Below are 22,457 nucleotides of genomic sequence, written 5' to 3'. Positions count from 1 at the left end.
TTCAGATATAAATAATGTTTTATATTGCTAGATTGTGAACACTGGGCTTAATGTTGCAATCATTGCTAATGTTATGAAGCTTACTCTTTTTAAATTAAAAACCGATTTATTTAAAATTGAAATTAAATCATAGTCAGAAATTAGAATTTTGGATTACTGCCAGTGTCTGCTCACAATCCCTTTTTTGTGAAGAAAACTTTAATTATGTGGTTGAAGTATCTGCCTCTACTCAGGAAAGACTTCAATACTCCACTTTTATCTAAGTTTCTTATGTGTTTCAAAACAGTTCTACTTTGACTATAAGTAGAATGAAGCCATCTGTAAGCCTGGAGAGTTTGGAGAACTTTGTATTGTTTTTAAATTACGAAGGAAAGATTCTTAACCAATGTGTCCCATCTTTTCTAAATTTCAAATCAGCATTTTGATTGGTGGTTTATTTACTACTGCAGAGCAAAACAATAGTCAATTTCTTACAAAAAGCTATGAAAAATGTTAGGCCACATTAACAAACATCTTATTACCAAAAGTATTAAAAATTATAATTAATCAAAACAGTTTGTAATACAAACAGCTAAATACAAAATACAAGCAAGATATAGTCCAGGTTAATAACACACACAATCTGGAATGAAATCCTTAAGAACCCAAGTATTGTATTTGGTCTGTTAGTCCACAACACCCCCAGTGCATGTATCGATTAATTACAGTTTTTCACAAACAGGTAAAAATTATATGGATCCTTTTGTAATCACAAAGCAAATGGCAAAGAGCTGCCTATTTTACAAGGCACTATTTAGTGAAAATGTTGTCTTAGGCTCCAACACAGTTTGCTTGGTTTGCCCCTTCCATTTAATATTCTCAGTTGCATAGTGCCACAATGACAAATGTTGTAGTGCTGCCATCAGCTTTGGAAGCTCTCCCCCCTGTATCCAGCCAGAGGCGTGATCCTCTAGTAATACTTTACAAGTAGTAAAATGCAATATAAAAGAGAGAAAGGAGGCTGAAAACAAATACCGAGAAGGTAGCAGGTATTGCTGTATCCAGATACAGTTCTATGCATTTAGAAAAAATGGAAAATATAAATAGGTAGAAGCATCTATTTATATTTTTAATGAGCGATTTGAATCTATTTTACTTCAGCAAATCAAACTGGTCAATTTATATTATTGCTCACAGAAGCAAAATATTTAATGAACATAAAAAGAAGGTCCTTTCATACGTGGCTATTGGATGTTAAAAGACAAAATTAGGCCGATTCAGCTTATTAGATGTAGGATACTTCTCAGTTGCCTTATAAAATGTTTTAGTGCAAATGAATAGAGGGTTTAGTTTCCCATCAAAACATGCAGAGTGGAAGTCTCATGTATGTATGCACTGGGAAAATCCATGTCAAAAAAGAGCAAACTAAAACAAGATCATAATCAACGTTTTTTAAATTCAACACAGAAATGATCACACCTGATCTCAGAATGGGATTTAAAAACATTTCTAAAAAATGCTTTTAATGCTTCTATGAAAGCAACAGGGAAACACAAATAGGAACATTACAGAATTCTTTTAAAGATGTTTTAACTGTATACTACGGTAGCAGGCCCAGTTTCTAAGAGAGAGATACAGCACATTGTTACCAGATTTTATTACGCAGTTTTGATAGCAACATATTATTTGAGATCATCTTCATAAATTTTGCATTAAGATAGCTGTGCCAGTACCTGGAATTGATTCAAAACACTTAAGACACTCAATTACTTTTTAACACTGTTACCCAACGTAATGACATATTTGCTATTTCACTAGCATTTGATGATGCAACATCATTGTAATTGATTCATTTTCTCAATTAAATAAAGCTACTGTGCTTTTCTCTATGTGAATGCCACAGAGACTCCTGAGTTAGATGTATTACCTATTTTCTCTGCCTCAGATATATTGCTTGTAAGGCTGCACTGTGTGCCTCTGTTAACACCACTAGAAAATGTAACGGTACAGTCATATTTTTCAAGTTCTGAACAGAGATGCACTTAGCTGTATTTATATTAGGCATATTTTTCACTGTTAAAACTATCTTGTTTACCTTTTCCAAGATCACATTATTGCATAGTCTCTGCAACTATAAAACAAACCTAACCAAAGGCAACTTTACAGTCAATGCCTCTACTTTTGCACACAGTTCATGAAAAGTGAAGCATCCAGTTTTATAGCACATTAAAAACAGTTTTAAAAGTACTCAACATACAATGTTTTCTCTTTTTGTTTTCCCTTTTTTGGCCTAACATTCTGTTTTTCATGCACTACTGTGAGACAAAAGTTTTGGGGACACATTAATCCTGACAGAGGCTGCATCTCAGCATATACAGCATGTTATTTATAACTATTTGAATGAAAACTTGAACAATTTGCTTATTAAGTGACCATTTTAAGGGTAAATTGAATATCCTGAGACCACAAACAGGATTCTAATTGCAGCTACTTTACGTTTTGCTCGTCATGATATAGAAACACATATTCTGGTGATGGATGCTATTGAAAACCCTGATAAAGGCAAGCAGACAAATAAATTAGGTAGATTAAAACAGTATTATGTTTAGATTCCTGAATTATCTGATCATTTTCATCTGAGAGTTTAAACCTTTTGCCAGTAATATGCTTTCACGGTGAGCTGAGAAGAGGTATGTGTATTTAAATGCAGATGCATGACCTGCTCACATCATCGTCACTGCGAGACCCTGTAGGTCACAAGGTTTTATAAGTACACCTCTACCCCGATATAACGCGACCCGATATAACACAAATTCGGATATAACGCGGTAAAGCAGTGCTCCGGGGGGGGGGGGGGGGGGGGGGGCTGCGCACTCCAGCGGATCAAAGCAAGTTCGATATAACGCGGTTTCACCTATAACGCGGTAAGATTTTTTGGCTCCCAAGGACAGCATTATATTGGGGTAGAGGTGTATTTCCTTTATATCTGGTCTTCTGTGAATTTGCAGAATTCTTAACAGATCTTGGATATTTTTGAAATTATATTTTCTTTATTATCCTTAAGCAGCATTTGTTACATGACAGTTAATAATGAAAGGAAGAGAGAGACCTATGACACTAAATTTACCTAAAATAAAATACATCCACAGTATGTTCCTCAGTTTATGGAAAAAGTCACTGGTAGTTGGATAAGCTACTCTAGAAATGGCATTCTCCAAATGTCATTTTTTAGACTGGTTACAAATGCAAAAGTTTTCCTCATGCCTCATCTACTATTTAATCAATGCCTCTGGTTACAAAAAGCAACTTTTGACAGACCATCAGGTTATATATCTGTCGCCATGGAGATACTGTTGACGGGAAGTGGCTGAGAGGACCTCTACCCGTCCCTTTCACATTATATTCACAAGCACAATCAGAAAACTCAAATGAATCCACCCTGTATAACTTGGAGAAGTCACTGGCTATCGCTTTCATTTTCTCTTTTACTCTCTGGAATTAGTACTTGCCCTGCAGCTCTTGTTTGAGAGATTTGTGAGTGACCTAGGTCAGAGCTTCCCATATCAGTTAACAAATTTACTCTTCACATATATACTGCTTTTTAAGCCAGTGGGTTTTTTAAATAGATAAAGGTATATACTAACAAATCAGACAGTTACATAAGTATGACATTTATATTCATAATTATTGCAGATCTGGATTCTAACAGTGCACTTGGCTTGTTTTTAAACTTTAGAGAGGTTTGCTATTTTCTTTAAGACTAAACTTTTTGGACCAGAAGCAACAACAAACATTGTCTCCATATTGACAAATGACACACTCTCTCTGCCTCAATATATATGGAAAAAGGAGCTTTCTTTCTGCACTCAATTTCTACTATGTTTCTTTTTTCTCTTCTTCATCAGTCTTGCTAGTTATTCTTAACCCCAATTCAGGGGGTCTGCAGGACTTCTCAGAAAAATGCCTAGGTGGAATTTTGAAAAGTATTGAAAGTCAATAGGATTTGTGCTCTTAAGTCACATTAGGCACTTCTGAAAATCCCCATCTCCTGTCATTAATTCTGCAATTTACAAACTCCAACCTCGAAGCCAGGGAACGGAGGACAGAATACGGAGAGCTCGATTGAAAGAATTGTTCTGAAAAGCCTTGAAAACAAAAAGATTGCTCCTAATAACCTTTAATATTAAATACAGTTTTAGAGTTATATAGTTCTTGTTTTCCCAGAGCTGTGCAAACATCTATAAATTAGACATAGGGATTATTTCATTCACCACTGGACTGCAGCCATCTCACAGAGGAATCTATTTACTAGAGTACAGTAACAAAATCCACTAGTCTAGAATAGGACGTGGGGGGGAAAACAAATATAGTTGAAATTGCAGAAGGAATTTAGGAGTCAGCAGTGACTATCCATGTTGGAATACAACCAGACACTAGAATGAACACCACTGCTTTTGTGAAAAGGAACTATGGGATTTTTAATGGTCACAAATTAGGAGGATCTTTCTTATGTGAAAGATGGTGGTTTTAGTAGAATGGTGTGCACACACTGTTATAAGAGTATTATATTACATACACACAGATTAAATCTGTCACAGCACATGTGTAATGGGTATAACACAGGGTAGAGTGAACAGTTCATGCAGAATAGGCACAACATAGGAGGGGACTTGCTAATTATTGTTTAATATCAGCTCATGTCCATGAAAGTTCAGTGAAACTGAGTAAATGTCAGGGTCTTTTGAAGAGGTGCTTCATAGCCAGTCACCCATCTTCACTCCTCTGGAGGGCTCCACTAGGCACAGCGATTGCCTGCAAGTAAGCAACTGGGAGGGGACAGGGGGACCTCCTTTCTCCATTTCCAGCCACCTGCTAGACTAAATGGCAGGAGCAAGGCTAACTATGAGCTACATACTATGGGGTGCACTAGTAAACCTGCCACTTATTGTAGAGGCAGAGAGAAAGAATTTCCCGTCTCCCATTGCTATTGAGGCAGGGACAGGCTGCTTCCCAGCCCCCACCCCAGAACTGGGAGATGTCATGGGGAACTATGGTACATGAACATTTCTGGCACACGTCCCTTTGCAAGGATTTTTAATGACTCTGTAAACTGGGGGTCATACCCTATGACTGGAGAACTGCTAATATAGTTCTTATTTTTAAGAAAGGGGAAAAAAGTGATCCAGGAAACTACAGGTCTATTAATTTGACCTCAATTGTATGCAAGGTCTTGGAACACATTTTAGAAGAGAAAAGTAGTTAAGGACATAGAGGTGAACGGTAACTGGGATAAAATACACCATGGTTTTACAAAAGTAGATTGTGCCAGACCAACGTGATCTCCTTCTTTGAGAAGATAACTGATTTTTAGACAAAGGAAATGCAGTAGATCTAATCTACCTGGATGTCAGTAAGGCATTTGATACAGTTATTAGTTAAATCAGAGAAGATGGGGATTAATATGAGAATTGAAAGGTGAATAAGGAAGTGGTTAAAGGGGAGACTACAATGGGTCAGACTGAAAGGTGAACTGTCAGGCTGGAGGGAGGTTACTAGTGGAGTCCCTCAGGGATTGGTCTTGGCACCAATATTCTTTAACATTTTTATTACTGACCTTAGCACAAAAAGTGAGTGTGCGCTAATAAAATTTGCGGATGACACAAAGTTGGAAGGTATTGCCAATATGGAGGAGGACTGGAATATCATACAAGAAGGCTTGGATGACTTTGTAAACTGGAGTAACAGAAATGGGATGAAATTTAATAGTGCAAAGTCGTGCATTTAGGGACTAACAACAAGAATTTTTGCTGTAAGCTGTGGATGTATCAGTTGGAAGCGACAGAGGAGAAAGTCCTGGGTGTACTGGTTGATCACAGGTTGACTATGAATGGGATGCAGCTGTGAAAAAGGCTAATGCAATCCTAGGATGCAGAGACAGGGAAGTGTTAGTACCATTATACAAGGCACTGGTGAGACCTCATCTGGAATACTGTGTGCACGTCTGGTCTCCCATGTTTAAGATGAATTCAAACTGGAACAGGTGCAGAGAAGGGCTGCTAGGATCATCCGAGGAATGGAAAACCTACCTTATGAGAGGAGACTGAAAGAGTGTGACTCTTTTAGCCTAATCAAAAGAAGGCTGAGGGGAGATATGATTGCTCTCCATAAATACATCAGAGGGATAAATACCAGGGAGGGAGAGCAGTTATTTAAGTTAAGTGCCAACGTGGACACAAGAACAAATGGATAAAAATTGGCCATCAACAAGTTTAGGCTTGAAATTAGGCAAAGATTTCTAACCATGAAAGGAGTGAAGTTCTGGAACAGCCTTCCAAGAGGAGCAGTGGGGCCAAGAAACCTAACTGGCTTCAAGGCGGAGTTTAATAGGTTTACAGAGGGGATGGTATGATGGGACTGCCTACGATGGCATGGGTCTCACAGGTGACTGCCGGTAGCAGCAATTAGAATCCTTTTTGTGGTCTCAGTAGGACACTAGATGGGGAGGGCTCCGAGTTACTACAGAGAATTATTTCCCAGGTCTCTGACTGGAGGGCCTTGCCCATGTGCTTGGGGTCTAACTGATCACCATATCTGGGGTCGGGAAGGAATTTTCCCCCAGATCAGATTGGCAGAGACCCTGGGGCTTTTTCGCCTTCCTCTGCTGCATGGGGCATGGATCATTTGCAGGTTTAAATTAGTGTAAATGGTGTATGACTTGAAGTCTTTAAACTGTGATTTAAGGACTTCCGTAATTCAACCAGATTAGGAGTGAATTACAGGAGTGAGTGGGTGATGTTCTGTGGCCTGCAATGTATAGGAAGTCAGACTAGATGGTCTTGATGGTCCCTTCTGACCTTAAAAGTCATAGCAGGCAGCCCCCAAATAAAGGAAAAGATGTGGGAGTGGCCACCCTCAAGCCCTACAAAATTTGAAGGAGGGACAGAATACCAGACCCCATCCTCAGGTCACCTACCTCCTCACCCAAAATGATGATGATGGATGATGTTAACAGCAATAATAATAGAGTGTGTAAGGCATAGCAATTTGAGAGGAAGTATGACCCTTATCCATTAAACACAAAGGTCACACAGACTGACGGGAGTTGGCTCATGAGTACCACAGTTCTGTAGGGTTGGCACTTTGGTGAACTGGTTCTGTGGGACAAACGTTTTCCTCATGATGTTGAAGTAATTCCATAAATAGTGATTTATGCTAGGAATGTTGGGAAACATTGGGGGTTTAGTTCTATGCATTCCAATGGTCTATGCGGTCTCAATTTTATTAGAAACTTCCTCAAAATTTTATTTAAATCCAAGGAAACACGTTTTTGTTTGGATCTAAATATTGCTCTACACTTTTGGTAATCTAAACTCTGCAGAATAGTGATACTGCATGAGAACAACGTAGTGAAATCAATTTGGGACAAAAGTTAAAATAATTAATCTATTTTCATTGTACAAGATGCATGAAGGAAGGAAGGAAAGGCAAATGGTTGGAAAAAATTAGGCAACACATCCATCTGTTACTGTGGCCCATCCAGGAAAAACTGGACTCTTTCCAGTGATTCACACCGTCAACTATACTACTGAAATATTGAATACAATCTTGAGGATGCTTGAAAAGGAGTAATCCAGAGAGAAGCACAATCTGGGTATCTGAAAGTATGACTAGGAGTGCATCAACTTTATAAAATTTATTTTTAAACTTGAGATCGGCTTAAAATTAACCAGATTTTCCTAATTAAACCTGGGAATAAAATTATAGGGTTTGAAATGAACAGACGTATGCTGGCCATGTTCTGAAGAATACTCTGCTCCATGCCACTTATTTTACTATCATGGACATAGTTGTCCTCCTTAATGATGTGAGTAAACTGTTCCATAGAAATCGCAGACTAACAAGGGTGACAGAAAGCGAGCGTGCCTAGCCACCCTAAATTCAGCAAAATCATTCACTAACATCCTGGGCCTTTGGTCCAGAATCTCTCTTTTTCAACCCATTTCAAGTAATTATCACATAATGCCCAAGGACAAGATTGTCACTTGCACTATGTGTTCATACAGGAGAGACTGACACTCTTTAGTCCCTTACGCAGACTACCTGCATTACCAGCCTGTGCGTGAGGGGGAAAGCAGGCTCTATGGGGCTGTTACTTCCCTTCTGCCCAAGTATGCAGAGCCTTGTCCCCTGCTGCTTCCCAAGGAGCTGGGCAGCAGAGCCGAGCTGGCAAAGGAAGGGCAGGTAATAAGACACTGACCTGATGGTCTCAGAGCCACAACTCCTTCCTGGGAGATCACAGCTACGTCTAGGAGGAGAGATTAAAGAGGCTAGTACCTTTCAGTTTGGAAAAGAGGAGACTAAGGGGGGATATGATAGAGGTATATAAAATTATGAGTGATGTAGAGAAAGTAAATAAGGAAAAGTTATTGTTCCCATAATACAAGAACTAGGGGCCACCAAATGAAATTAATGGGCAGCAGGTTTAAAACAAATAAAAGGAAGTTCTTCTTTACGCAGCGCACAGTCAACTTGTGGAACTCCTTGCCTGAGGAGGTTGTGAAGGCTAGGACTATAACAGCGTTTAAAAGAGAACTGGATAAATTCATGGAGGTTAAGTGCGTTAACGGATATTAGCCAGGATGGGTAAGGAATGGTGTCCTTAGCCTCTGTTTGTCAGAGGGTGGAGATGGATGGCAGGAGAGAGATCACTTGATCATTGCCTGTTGGGTTCACTCCCTCTGGGGCACCTGGCATTGGCCACTGTCGGTAGATACTGGACTGGATGGACCTTTGTCTGACCCAGTACGGCCGTTCTTATGTTCTTATGTCTATAGTAGACAAACAGGTGATATAGAGCAAAGAGGTGCTCCATATGCAGACAACTTGCTTCTCTACATTTCAAAGCCTGTAACGTTGTACCCAGATTTAAATAAATGGGCTAGAATCAATGCCTCACTCTAGTCCCAAATAACACGGATCACAAAGAAGCCTGGAAAAAGACATTAGTTTCAATAAACCCAATAAATTTTGATGCTTTGTAAATGGCTATATGGAAAAAATCCAACTCATTTCCTATTTATCGGTTACTGTTTATGCCAGTTCATCCACCAAGCCTGCAAGCAGAGTTCAAACAATCACAGCAAATCAGATGTTACCTACGACTAGGCCTCCGCACCTCCTGCATGAAGTCCATGTCTCACTTATGGACCCAAAAAGTCTGTGTGCTGAGACCAAGTTCAGGATCTATCAAACTTGCGTATTGCCTGTACTGCTGTACAGGTCAGAAACCCAGACTGTCTTACAGTCAGGCTAGGTGTAGCTAGAGGCACTGCATATGTGCACCAAAACCTGAGCATAATGTGGTTTGTTTTTGTGCGAAATCCCATAATCTCACAGATATCTGGTCTTCCTCCAGTCGCTTGTTACACATTCAAAAGTGGTGTTGCATGCTCTTTGGCTATGTTGCTAGGATGAACAAAAATACTCCAGCACATTGTGCTCTTAAACTCTTGCGAAAAGGAATGCATGCCTTGACCTCACCCAGCGCTGCCCTTGGGGCCGCAGAGAATCTGGGAACTTCACGTACAATGCCTGGTACAATGCTATTAACTGTGGTTGCTCTGGCTGACGCAGCAATCCTCAGTAGACGATGGGCAGTTGCTTACTTGCCTTTATGCCAGTGAGAGTCTGACCTGCAATTTTGTGAGTTCTAATTCAAAACTTAGTTATTTACATAACAGGCTTTATTCATGGTGATGCACTTACACTCACTGGTAACAGTGAAGGAAGGATCATTTCCTGTAGTACCAGCCCATGCAAAGGATGCTCACACATTTCTAAAGATGCCCTGAAATAAATTTAAATATCTCCTTTCTTTTTCATGTTTTCCCCTGATAAGGAACTTCTTCTTTATGGCAAATGCCGCCTCATTTGAGGCTCTTGCTTGATTTATGTAATCACAAAGGTTCCAAAAGGGTTAACCCTGCATTCAGAGGTCAGGATACTGACCTCACGTAATAACAAAAGTCATGTTACTTAAAGGCAACTTTCTCATTCAAATGACAAAAAAATCAGAGAGGTTAAGTTCCAGTGTCAAAGCTCCTAACCACATAACAGCTCAGGTCCTGACCCTGCAAACACTATGAAGGTGCTTATCTTTATGCTTTGAAATAGTTCCACTAAAGTCAACGTGACTAGTCATTTATGTAAAGTTGACGTCAATGAGATTACATATGTATTTTAAGGTAAGTACACGCATAGGTGTTTGCAGGATCAGGGCTTTCAATACTTCTGGAAAAGCTGGGGAATAACTTTGTGCAGTAAAAGTGATCTGTAATAGGTATAGAATGCAACACTGGAATCCCATTCCCAAAGCTGGTAAAATGAGAAATGTAGCAGAATTCATGGTTTAAAGGGTTGCTTGTAATTATTATAGTTAAAAAGGAATAATAATTAAATATCACAAATTAACAATCCATCCAAATAAATGTGTTGTAGATTAGGGTCTAACCTTTTCCCCCATATCGATAAGCAAGATATGCAGCATATTAGATACTTTCAGCAGTTTCCTATTAACTCATGGAAAGCGCATGCTATATTTTCTATATTTTCACATGAGAAAAAAATCTGTAGTGAAATTAACACTCTATCCTAACTTTACAATGTATTCCCAAAAGCTAAATCTATTTTAGCTATGAATTTATGATTTCTGGTTGATGTAAAAAAAATCTAGGTAAATTAGGTAATGATACATGTAGTGAAACCTATATTAAGAAATCAGTCTAGATCTTAAAATAGAAGATTACCGCTAACATTTTCTATAAAGTTAATATGGAAAACATCACTATTTTGTCATTAGCATTTAAACAGTGTTTAATGTCTTTTAAATGGTTCAATATTATGATGCAAGTGGAAGATAACAGATTTCATTCTTACCGGGAAACATGCTTTAACCAACCTTCAGTTTATTCTTACAAAATAAATGAATGCTTAAATGACGTTTCTGTCAACTGAAAAAAACCAACAGTAAAATAGCTACTTTATGTGCCAAGCTAAACTAATTTTTTTTTCCTTGACAACCTGCTCACATTTAAATGAAACTAGACCAAATTTGGTCTATAGTATGAATTACATATAAAAAAAAGAACCTTAGACCATGCTAATATAGGGATCAAAAAGCAGTAACTTCAATTAAAACCACAAAATTATTAGGCAAACTTTAAGATACAGCAAAGAAATTAATGTGTTTTAAATGCAAAGTGGTTAGATAAGTAGCTTTTTGACCTACAATTAAACCTCACTAGCTGAAAACACAGTGAGGGAAGAATTTGCTCAAGCAAGGCCAAAACCCAAATCTTATTTAAAAACGGCTTTGGTATAAGTAATCCAAAAGCATTTGTAAAATCTAGTCCTATTGACATGGGGCCAGATCCTTAGCTGCTGTAAATCAGCATAACTGCACTGTCCTCAATGGAGCCACACTGATTTATTCCAGCTGAGGGTCTGGCCTAAAATGTGTAGCATACATGATAGCATCTCTCTGATACTTTTATGCACAGAAGTACGGTAAGAGCACAAATCTTTCATTAAAAGCAAGTAAAAAAAAAAAAAAGAGGATCTCTTTCACGAACAGTGTTTTTGCCTTCTGTACTTTCTTAGAAAAGGAACCAATGGCAAGATTACAGTGAATGGATACTCGGGCTCTAAAATTTTCTATTATCCACTTATGTTTTCCTTGCAGTGGGATTTAAGAATGCCTCTTCATTGAGACAAGTAATATGTCATCATTTTGTTGAGCTAACAGGCCTGACAGTCTTGTCTCTTTGAGTTAAGGACACTACCGCTCCGTTTCTCATATTGTTGGGAAAATCAAGGTGGAAAAGGCTGGCAGGAAAAAAAAAAAAAAAAAAAAGGAGTTAGCCAACTGGCAGTAAGTTCTTTAACAATTCTGCTACCTTTTTTTTTTTAAACCACCGATTAATTTATTTTGCCACAAAATTGTCTCATTATCAAAAACAACCTAAATTAAGATCTTTCTTACTTTCACTGTATTGTATAATAACTTATTTGAATACAGGCCTTTTGTATTTTAACAAACATCATCTTCTCTATTCACCATTTCTCTTGTCTTTTTGATCTTTTTTCTATACTTATCATGTTCTTTATTTGAAACAGATTTTTAACAGATAATCTTGATCGTTACAACAATATCTTGCTGGCATTTTATTCAAATAATTCTTAAAAACAGCTTAAAAAGCCGTTTGGAATAACATCAAGCTTGCCATCAATCAAATGAAAAAATTCCGCTGGCGGTTGTATAAACATCAGATCAACTCTGATGTCTTCAAGGATTTCAGAGTGAACCATAAAAAACTCCATTAACTTCTGACAAAGAATGCAAATTAATCACAACATGGGGTGAGATGAAATTAAAGGCTCTTTTCTAATCAATGACAAGGCAGGATGAAATATTGGTTACTCTCTCAGGCTGTCTAGATATTTGCACTTTCCCTCCAAAGACCCAAATGGAAGGTGTGAGCACAGATTCACCCACAAGTGCTGTTTAGCCCTCCCCCACCCCCAGAGCGATCTGCTTACAAGTCGCTGAGATCCACAAAACACACTAATCATCTGACTCTCAGGTGCATCCAATTTGTTATTCACACTCTCCCATGCCAGTGAAAAGCCTGGCGCAGACAGATGCACCAGGAACCTTCAATGACAGTTTTGGCCTCCGGAAGTGCGATCACTACAGCAAAATCTAGTACAGCCTCCAGGTGAAATGTCTGGAGCTCCATATGGAGCAGGGAAAATTAACAACAAGATGAAAATCGCTGCAGCAGCAGGGAGTCTGAATTTTTTGAAAAAAAAAGAAAAAGAAATTTAAAGATGAAGAAAGAGAAGTAATAAATTAATGGGGTGTGAAAACATTCAAAGCTTTACAATACCAGGGGCACTATTTGCTCAGAATTTTTTTTGGAGGAAGGAAGAGGGCAGACATGACGGGGAGGAAGGGCCTTCTTTTCTTTTTCTTTTTTTAAACTTCAGGTCATTCTGAAATAATTTATTAACTAAGGTCTGGAACTGTAGCCAAAGGAAGGAAAACATTTTTATACATAAAAAAGTACTTTAAATAATTTGTTGTAATTTACACTTTTCAGTAGTTTATTACATCCCTCGCTATTGAGTGTTGCCTGTTTCTTTAGAATGTTTCTCTAATGAATGTATCATCCTTTTAATATACAGCATCACCATAAAGTGGTGTGAATAGAAGCTGAGAATATTTAGCAGGCGATTCTTTTCGTTTCTCCTAAATTCCATTATCATTAAACAACCAATTGCCCTCTATCATTTTTTTATTTAATCTACTGAATTTGGGTCTCCATGATTAACTCTACGTCTCTTAGTTTCTTCAGACTCTGCAAATCTTCAGTTTCAACTTTAAATTTAATAATAAAGAGAAAATGCTGTGAAATTCCATGGCCTCTTAGTTTTCTACAGTTCCTTCTACACAGACACATAAATTGCCCCTCTAATCACATTAAATTACTGTTAAACTTTTAAAAGAAATCTAAAACTTAGTTACCCCAAGCCATCTTCAGTTATCTAAAATGCTGACACTATACACTAAGTACTGCATTTGATAGAAGGGATTTTGATTTCATTTTTAAATGTTTACATATGAAGGGATTTTGATTCTAAAGAGTCTGTTTTCCCTCTCTGTGTGTGCGCAATTCCCATTAGTGTTAATAGAGTTATGCAAACACATCAGGGGAAGAATATACCCTTAAGTGTTTATGTTTATATCGAGAGAAAATCCTATGAGCGTCATAGTCTACTTCTTCCAAAAGGAATTTTACATTACAGCGAACAAGTAACAGCGCATCACAATAATGTGTCTGGAAAAAACATTAAGCAATTCAGAAAGTTACTGGATTTTCACTTACTAGCTTGCTTGTATGAAGTTTTTGTAATAGCAGCGTCTGCTCTAGTTAGCAATGTATTTCATGTTTTTTTTGGATAAAATTACACCTTTGAAAGAGAACTACAAACACAAACCATAATATATACTACTTATTCAGAACACAATCCTCTGAACACTTATGCACATGGACGATTTTACTGACACGAGTAGTTGCTTAAGCGTGAGCAGGATAAAGCCCTAAATGGAAACATAAATGACTAAATAATGTTCACGTGACAACTAAGCAAATCTTTGTATCTGAATGCTCGTAAAGCACCCTGAAAGTGGAAAGTGCTAAATACTATCATTAAAACATTCCAACAGAGGCATGAAAATCCATCCTTTACTCTTGCTGGCATATTGGTAAGAGATAAGAGGGAAAGTTAACCTCCTTTCTCAATTTCTTGACTATGGTCAGTTTCCATATAATCATAAAACTTGCATTAGATGGATAAAAATAAGCTAATTTATTTGGTTTTTTGTTTTCTGTTTTAAATAGGAGGAGAAGAGTAACAATTCATTCAGGTATAATTGTAAAAATACACTAATTTGTCCGAGAACAGGGATGATTCTGTATACATATTTAAGTAGCAGCTCCAGGCTATTTAGGGACAAATTCTGCAAACACTTATGCATGTAAAGCCTCACTGAACTGAGTAGGACTTATTCAAGTAAGTGTTTGTAGGATCGGGCCCTTATAGTGATCTAAATATATATATACACACATACACACACACACACAGGCAGTTAAAAAAAAATATTCAGTCACCAGACCACAATGCATCTTTGGGGCTATTATGATCAACCATGAAAGTACATATTTAAGATGCATACTATTTATATTAAAAATACTTATGGAAAATAGTTGCTTTTACTTACCAGCCCATATTTCAAAGTCTCACCGCCTCAGACATTTTATATGTTAAAAAACTATCATTTTTTAAAAATGCCATTTTTAATTAGAAGAGCAAAAAGCATCTTAAATTGCTAATCATGTGTTTTGCTCCTAATATGAAAATATATTGACACTGCTTTTGAAAATATATAATCAGCAGACATAATAAAATTTCAATGCATACACAGACTAAAAAAACCCCCAATGCTTCCATGATGAAAGTTGCAACCCAGAGTCAATTTTTTATGTAGTTATGTACCACTATCTACAATAGATACATTGATACTTTCTTAACTAACATCATGTGACTATTACAGAGACAACGTGGGTCAGGTAATATCTTTTACTGCACTACAGTGATGTGCAAAGTATCTTTTTTAGAGTTACATAGTCACAAGTACCTCTTTTTTTGGATTTTCTCTCAGAGGAGAGTGTTAGTTGAAAAATATAGATAAAAACTCTAAGCTATGTTCTCCTAAAACAATAAAACTATTTCTTTCAATCAGCAAAGACTTTTATCCACAGCAGGTACAAAAGGGAAAGACTGGTATATTTCTACATATGCAGAATCTTTAGAAGTCCATGAAAGTATCAGGAGAATTTGCTTAAAACAGTTTACAAAAATAGGAAAGAGAAGGAGTCCTATCCTATTATTCAATAACCATGTTCATGAGGCATCTGCAGAATCTAACCATGCATAAATTAGTATGTGTAATACAACAGTTATTTGCATAACAATAGCAAGTTAATAGATGCTTAAAGAGCATAAACCAACACCACCTTTAAATCAGACATGCCTCCAGGCACTCCAGTCTGTATAGACCAAAATACTTGGATAACAGTGGTCATAAAACACATGAAACCATAAAAAAACAAACAAACAAATAATTCATTGTATCCCCTGAACTTTTTCACTTTTTTTTCCCAGAAAGAGGAATAATTTTAAGAATGACACCACAGCTTTTTACTTTGGATTTTGTCATCCATCTCGCAAGAATATTTTAGAGTTCAGAACTCTATCTGAATTGGCCATTATTTTTGGAGACTCATGATTTTTAGGAATAACCATATAGGTAAAAGCCAAATTCTCCATCGATGGCATTTTTCAAGAACACTCAGTACAGGGTCTTATTCTGCCCTCACTGAAGTTAATGGGAGTTTTACCAGGGACTTCAATGGGAGCAGAATCAGGCCAATGCTGAGTGTGAAAATTGCACCTGGTATGTAAAATATTGGCATTTTATTAGACCCTAGTAAGTGAGAACATTAGGAAAAAACAAACCAAACATGTCATCCCACACCATATATCTCATTCCTGAGGGTTTTCAACTATTTTGCCAAAATTCATAATCTGAATTAAAAATGAAAAGAAAGAGGAGCTACTTCTATCTTATTATCAGAGTATTATCAGAGTAATTAAAAAATCCTTTAATCGCACAATAAAACAATCACCATCCTCATCATAATCTCTTCCATCCTCCCAAGGGAAAAAAGAAATACCGTTTGGAAAAAAAAAAATCAACAGAGATATACTTCTAAATGACTCCTTAAAGATATCACTTTTCAATTTAACAGGACAGATTTATTTGTATGTGGCTCAAATGTTCACAGTTGCTCTCTGCACCTTCATACATAGGAATGAATGTCACAGTGGCAAGCAGCGGTAATGAACAATCTTACCTGAGGATATGGAAACCTCCCAAGAGCAAGCTGGGAAAGAAAATAATATTTGTCTAGTTATATAGATTTGCATGGAGGGCATATTTTCTTAAAGAGAGAAAAGTACTTATCTCTCACTATTGTACAAATTGCAAAAAATATATGTGAGCAAAAATAATCCTGAGAACACAGTAAGAGCTGTATTTAGAATGGAGTCATTCACAACGATTATGCTTTGTTTACAAACAAAATTAAGGCTTTGTTATAAAGTATGCACACTTTTCATTTTGACTTAGTCAACAAAAACATGTCTATCCCACCAGGTAGCATGTGCCATGTCCCAGTTTTCTAAGAGCTCCTTAAATGAAACCATCGAGTCTCAATAGTGAGGCAAATGACACTGAACTTTACTAATTATATCTGCAATGCATGGGTATTCGCACAGCTTTCACTCAACTCCCTAACTCCTGGTTTGGTCACATTGGGCTCAGGGTAAAATGTGGGTTGGATCAGAGGTCAATCTCCTCCTTGGTTGTTTCAAAGTCTTCGGCCAGGAACTTTGGGGGAAGGGAGAGAACATGGAATCCACAACATATCACACTGTATTTTCTTTCATTATATTTTAGGTTATATACAAAATAGAGTTGACATATTGTTTTTAAATGGTAATTAACACATTATTACAGCACCTGCTAATGCTGGTACACGGTAAGATCTATTATTTCCAAGATAGATTCCTATTTTGTCCCAGGTTGGTATCTCAGCCTTATAGTACTTTTGCTAAACCACATTTTTTCAAAAAGTCATTTTGGCCATTTTTAAGTGATCAGACAAGATGGGATCTGTAATAACCAGCACCTGTTCTTCTTGTGCCACTGACTTACCATATAACCATGGGCAAGACACTAGAGCTTTTTAGTTCACACATAAAGGCCAAAACCAGCAGTCCATTGCCTCTACTCAGGCAAATACCTCATGAGGGGACAACACGAGCTGTACCTCAGCACATATCACAGGGTATGACACAAAACAGGTATAATACAAGCATCGTTGTGAGGCTTAATTAGGTCTGTAAAACTTGAGATGCTCAGAGGAAAAGCTACTATAGAAGCACTATTACCAATTCTGAGCAGACAAGGTCTTGAGGCATTCGTGTAAAAGACATATGTGACAGACCACAAAAAAGGAAAGTGAGCTTTTTTGTGATGGAGAGAGAAAGAGAGACTTTGCTGTATTTAGTTATTATTGGTAATGAATTTCTACAGATATGCAAAGAAAATGAGTAAGGCCCTACCAAGTTCACGGCCACGAAAAATGCATCACGGACCGTGAAATCTGGTCTTGTGTGTGCTTTTACCCTATATTATACAGATTTCATGGAGGAGACCAGCGTTTCTCAAATTGGGGATCCTGACCCAAAAGGGAATTGCAGGGGGGGTCACGGTATTGCACCCTTACTTCTGCGCTGCCTTCAGAGCTGGGCGGCCGGAGAGCAGTGGCTGTTGGCCAGGCGCCCACTCTGCAGGCAGCAGCATAGAAGTACGGTTGGCAATACCATACCATGCCATCCTTACTTCTGTGCTGCTGCTGGTAGCAGCTCTGCCTTCAGAGCTGGGATCCCAGCCAACAGCTGCCACTCTCCAGCTGCCCAGCTCTGAAGGCAGCGCCGCCGCCAGCAGCAGCGCAGAAGTAAGGGTAGCAGTATCACAACCTCCCCAACAACCTTGCATCCCCCCACCCCTACAACTCCTTTTTGAGTCAGGACCCCTATAAGTAGAACACTGTGAAATTTCAGATTTAAATAGGTGAAATCATGACATTTACAATTTTTAAAATCCTATGACCGTGAAATTGACCAAAATGGACCGTGAATTTGGTAGGGCCCTTATAATGAGCTATAAAAGGGCTACTAAGTATGTACAGTAACATTTTTGTACATGTATTTATGTGTGTTATGAGAGTTGCACATGATAATCTCCATGCATCATCGAAAGATTCACCCCAATCTCTTCTAAAACCATACCAGTGGGAGTCTGCATAATGATTGAGGAGGAGCTGTTATAGTTCATGATATCAAAAAGTGTTGTTTAAGGGTCCCTACTACACTGACATGACAAGACATGGGTGCTCAGAAAAACAGTGGGTTATTGTGTCATTCATCATTCTCAGACTTTCATTCAGATTTTGTTTTAAATCCCAAAGGAAATCACCTCTCCAAAAATTAATGCTAAGGCCTTGATTTAAAAATCACAAAAGTGAGGAAATGAAACATTAACATCTCCACTGAGCCCTTAATTCACCATAGGAAAAGGGATTGTAGCAACCATAATACGCATCATTCCACCCTCGCCTCACTAAAATCCCTCCTACAAACTCACTTCTGCCAGGTAGCCCCCAACACTAACCCCCACTATAAGCTGTGCTAACTTCACACCAGAGGTGCAATAAGGCAAATCAGAACCCTCCACCCTGTCCTCACCACCCTCTAAAGCAGGGGTCGGCAACGTTCAGCACGCAGCTCGCCAGGGGCCGGGCCAGTTTTATTTACCTGCTGACGTGGCAGGTTCGGCCGATCGCGGCCCCCACTGGCCGCGGTTCGCCGTCCCGGGCCAATGGGGGAGGTGAGAAGCCGCGGCCAGCACATCGCTCGCCCGCGCCGCTTCTCACCGCCCCCATTGGCCCGGGACGGCGAACCGCGGCCAGTGGGGGCCGCGATCAGCCGAACCTGCCACGTCAGCAGGTAAATAAAACTGGCCCGGCCCGCCAGGGTGCTTACTCTGGCGAGCCGCGTGCCAAACGTTGCCGACCCCTGCTCTAAAGAGAGAAAATCTAAGCTAATGTCTTCCTCTGGGTCTCTTCCTGTGTCTGTCTTTCTGTCAATTCTTTGGGGCCAGAAACTGTCCTTAATTTTTATTTCTGGACGAAGCACTGAGTTCAATGCTGCTGCTTAACAAAATACACTCATCATCAACAGCTCCAACAAGCATAGGAAAATAAATGAGGTGAAGGCTGGAGTCTGTGTCTCTTTATGTCATTTCTGTATCCCTCATAGCCTTGAGCCTTCTTGGCTGGTCAAACCTGGTGAGGCAGGGCCCACTGTGAAGAACAAAAGTACCTTCTCCCCTTTAGAGCTGAGTGTATCACTCAGTGACATGATTAACTGCTGCTGGCCTAAGGACTGTGTATTACTGTTAGGCTAGCATAGAGGCACAATGGAGTGAGTGTAAGAGAAAGGAATCCTAAATGTTCTTACTTTTGTGGGTTTAATTATTACCATTACATATTATATTAACACAAACATACACAACTATATCATCTCATGACACAGCAGGAGGAAACATACAGGTATACACACAGGACTGAGTTCTGTAGTCCTTACTTGGTACTTACATGGGCAAAACCCTCACTGACTTCAATCCCGACTCCAAACTCTTCATTCGAGTCCCAACTGCCAATCCCTTTCCCTAATCATTAACGTGTTTTACCTACACGAGGACTGCGGGATCCGTCCCTAAACGTAGCAGAATAATCATGGAACTAATTTTCTGTCAAACCAATAAAAAGAGGGAAAGGAGCTTTGAAAAGACAGGAGTACAGAAGAATCAGTTCTTCAGAGGCTATAACCAATTAACAAAACAAAACAAAACCCCCTAAACAACAAAGCAGAATGTGACAAATCTGCACCTCCTAGAACCATTATTGTGTTGATCTAGTCAGAGGGCTTTCCCTCCCCCCAGATTGTCAAGGTATTATAAATTAAGAAACTTACCAAAGAGTATGTAATCTTCCCCGAAATAGCCTGCAGATATGTCACTGTACTAAATGTGTTTCAGATTTAATGAAGCTTTAATGTCCTTTTTAATTTTGCCTGTTTCTATATCACCAGGGGTCGAGCAAGGCAATCAGCACTCAAGAGGGTGGTTTGGTTTAAAACTAGGAAAAACTCATTTGCTTATGAGTTGCACTGTATTTTCTTAATTAAATTTACTGAGTAAAATGGTTTAAGTTCAGCCAACCAATGACCTCTGGATGTAGATTTAGATTTATAAACAGGGTAACAGTTAAAGTAAAGGGAAAAAACAACCAAAAAAAACAAACAAATTAGAGCTATACCAATAGGAGTTTTGTACCCTTTATCATCTTTACTAAAGAAGTCATTTAAACATAAGCGGCATAAGCCCAATGAAAAATGCAAAAGATACCAAGTACGGAAGCAGAGGTAATCTATCAAAAAATCTCTCCCATCCTCTACTTTCACATGAGGGAATTCAGGAAGGGTTTCATTTCTTTCTTTCTTTTTTTTTTTTAAATCCTACTGGGTTTAAAACAAAACATTTTAAATCTGAACACTTAGGGTCAGGAAAGTGCTGAGTATTCTACATGGGCTTTGAAATTATGGAGAGAGAGAGGAATGCTCAAACTCGAAGGGCCTGATTCTCATTTGGCAGTATAAAGGTACTTTAAAAAGTCAGTGTAAATTATATTGCCAGAGTGGTGCAAAAGGGCTTTAGTATAAATGAGAATTAGACCCTGAAAGGATCTACCAGCCAGGAATTTGTTTTTAAACAACGCTATTCTACTGTTGTACTGTGAAACAACCACGTTTCAGTCCCACTGCTTAATGATCTTCCACTACCCTCATGCTGCTCACAAGTGTCAGAAAGCATCACACTTTACTTACATATAAAATTAGCATCCTAGAAAAATGTAAAATTTTAATCTTGCACTGTTATTAACCAAGGTTCTGGCCTTACAAACTAACTAGTACTCCTGTGAGTAGTTCTTTTACATGAGTACTCCCATTGAGTTCCTCAGAACTACTCGTGGGAACAATGGTTGCAGGATCAAGTTCTAAACTAATAATTTATCACGTTACATATAAATAATCTCAAATGTCTAATTTATAATAGTAATAATACTTTGAGATCCTGGGGTGAACAGCGCCACACATGCTGCAAAATGTTTTACAATATCTAGGGGAAGATTTTCAAAAGCAGAAAGGGGCGTTACGCACTCCACTCTCATTGAAAGTCAGTAATAGTTGGATGCCTAGACCCCACTAGTGCTTTTGAAAATCTCTCCTACCTAAGGTTTACAAAGGTTTTGTTTTGTTTTAAATACACAGAAAAACTAATCCAGAGAGCGCTTAAAGGACTTATCAAAGTTACCCAATTGACTCACCAGTCCTAACTAACAAATATCTTGCTCTAACCACTACACGAAGTTGCTTCTTTCAAAAGTTAGGAATTGACACTTGATTAACAAACTTACAAAGGGATGTGTTGCTAGTAAGAATTATTACTGTCACTGAGCAAGTGTGGAAGAACAATCCACATCGTGTTCAGAAAGTAACAAAGAAGGAAGTTCAGAACATTTTTTTAGGACACTCAAATTACAAAATCTCCTACTTAGATTATTGTCTACGCTGTGCAAGTTGTTTTTAATTTACAGTTATACTGAAAAGCATGGGATGTTTTATTCTTAACTTAGACACATTCCATGTTTCTTAGCATAACTGCAAATTGAAAATAAGCACTTACAATATTGCTAGTGATCTAGCTGAAGAAGGACTTTATAGTCTGAAATGTTCTAAAATTTGTTCTTAATTACCTTGTGCACATTTTACACAATTAAATTTCCATCTAAGGATTTTGCATTTAGATTGTGCACTGCAGTTAAAGCCTCATTTTATGGAAAAGCAGCCTCCACTTTGGAACATTGAGACACAGGAAACTTTAAAAATCAGACTTAACTACTGGATTACATAAAATTCCCTAGGTGAGATTCCATTCCAAGACCAATTTATACATTCCTAGATAGATGGCTTAAAATCATCTGAATCTCTTCCGGTGAGGACCTTAATAAATATTAAAACCTCAAAAACTACTCTAAGATTTTTCTCTCTCTTTCATATCAATTTCACTGTCCTCTTATTGCACAGTAAAAAAAATAAAAAAATCC

General features: G+C 38.1%; 1 protein-coding gene across 1 annotated transcript in view; it reads right to left on the bottom strand.

The window, feature by feature from the left end:
* MAP2K5 (mitogen-activated protein kinase kinase 5) overlaps positions 1 to 22,457 on the bottom strand; it is a 196,475-nt gene that overhangs the window by 58,433 nt on the left and 115,585 nt on the right. Inside the window, exon 17 of the mRNA XM_065412122.1 lies at positions 16,518 to 16,547. Coding sequence (XP_065268194.1) covers positions 16,518 to 16,547 — 30 coding nt within the window. The remainder of the gene's footprint in view (positions 1 to 16,517; positions 16,548 to 22,457) is intronic.

The sequence above is a fragment of the Emys orbicularis genome, chromosome 10 (assembly GCF_028017835.1).
Source record: "Emys orbicularis isolate rEmyOrb1 chromosome 10, rEmyOrb1.hap1, whole genome shotgun sequence".
Lineage (NCBI taxonomy): Eukaryota > Metazoa > Chordata > Testudines > Emydidae > Emys > Emys orbicularis.
This window is presented reverse-complemented; position numbering and strand designations above follow the sequence as displayed.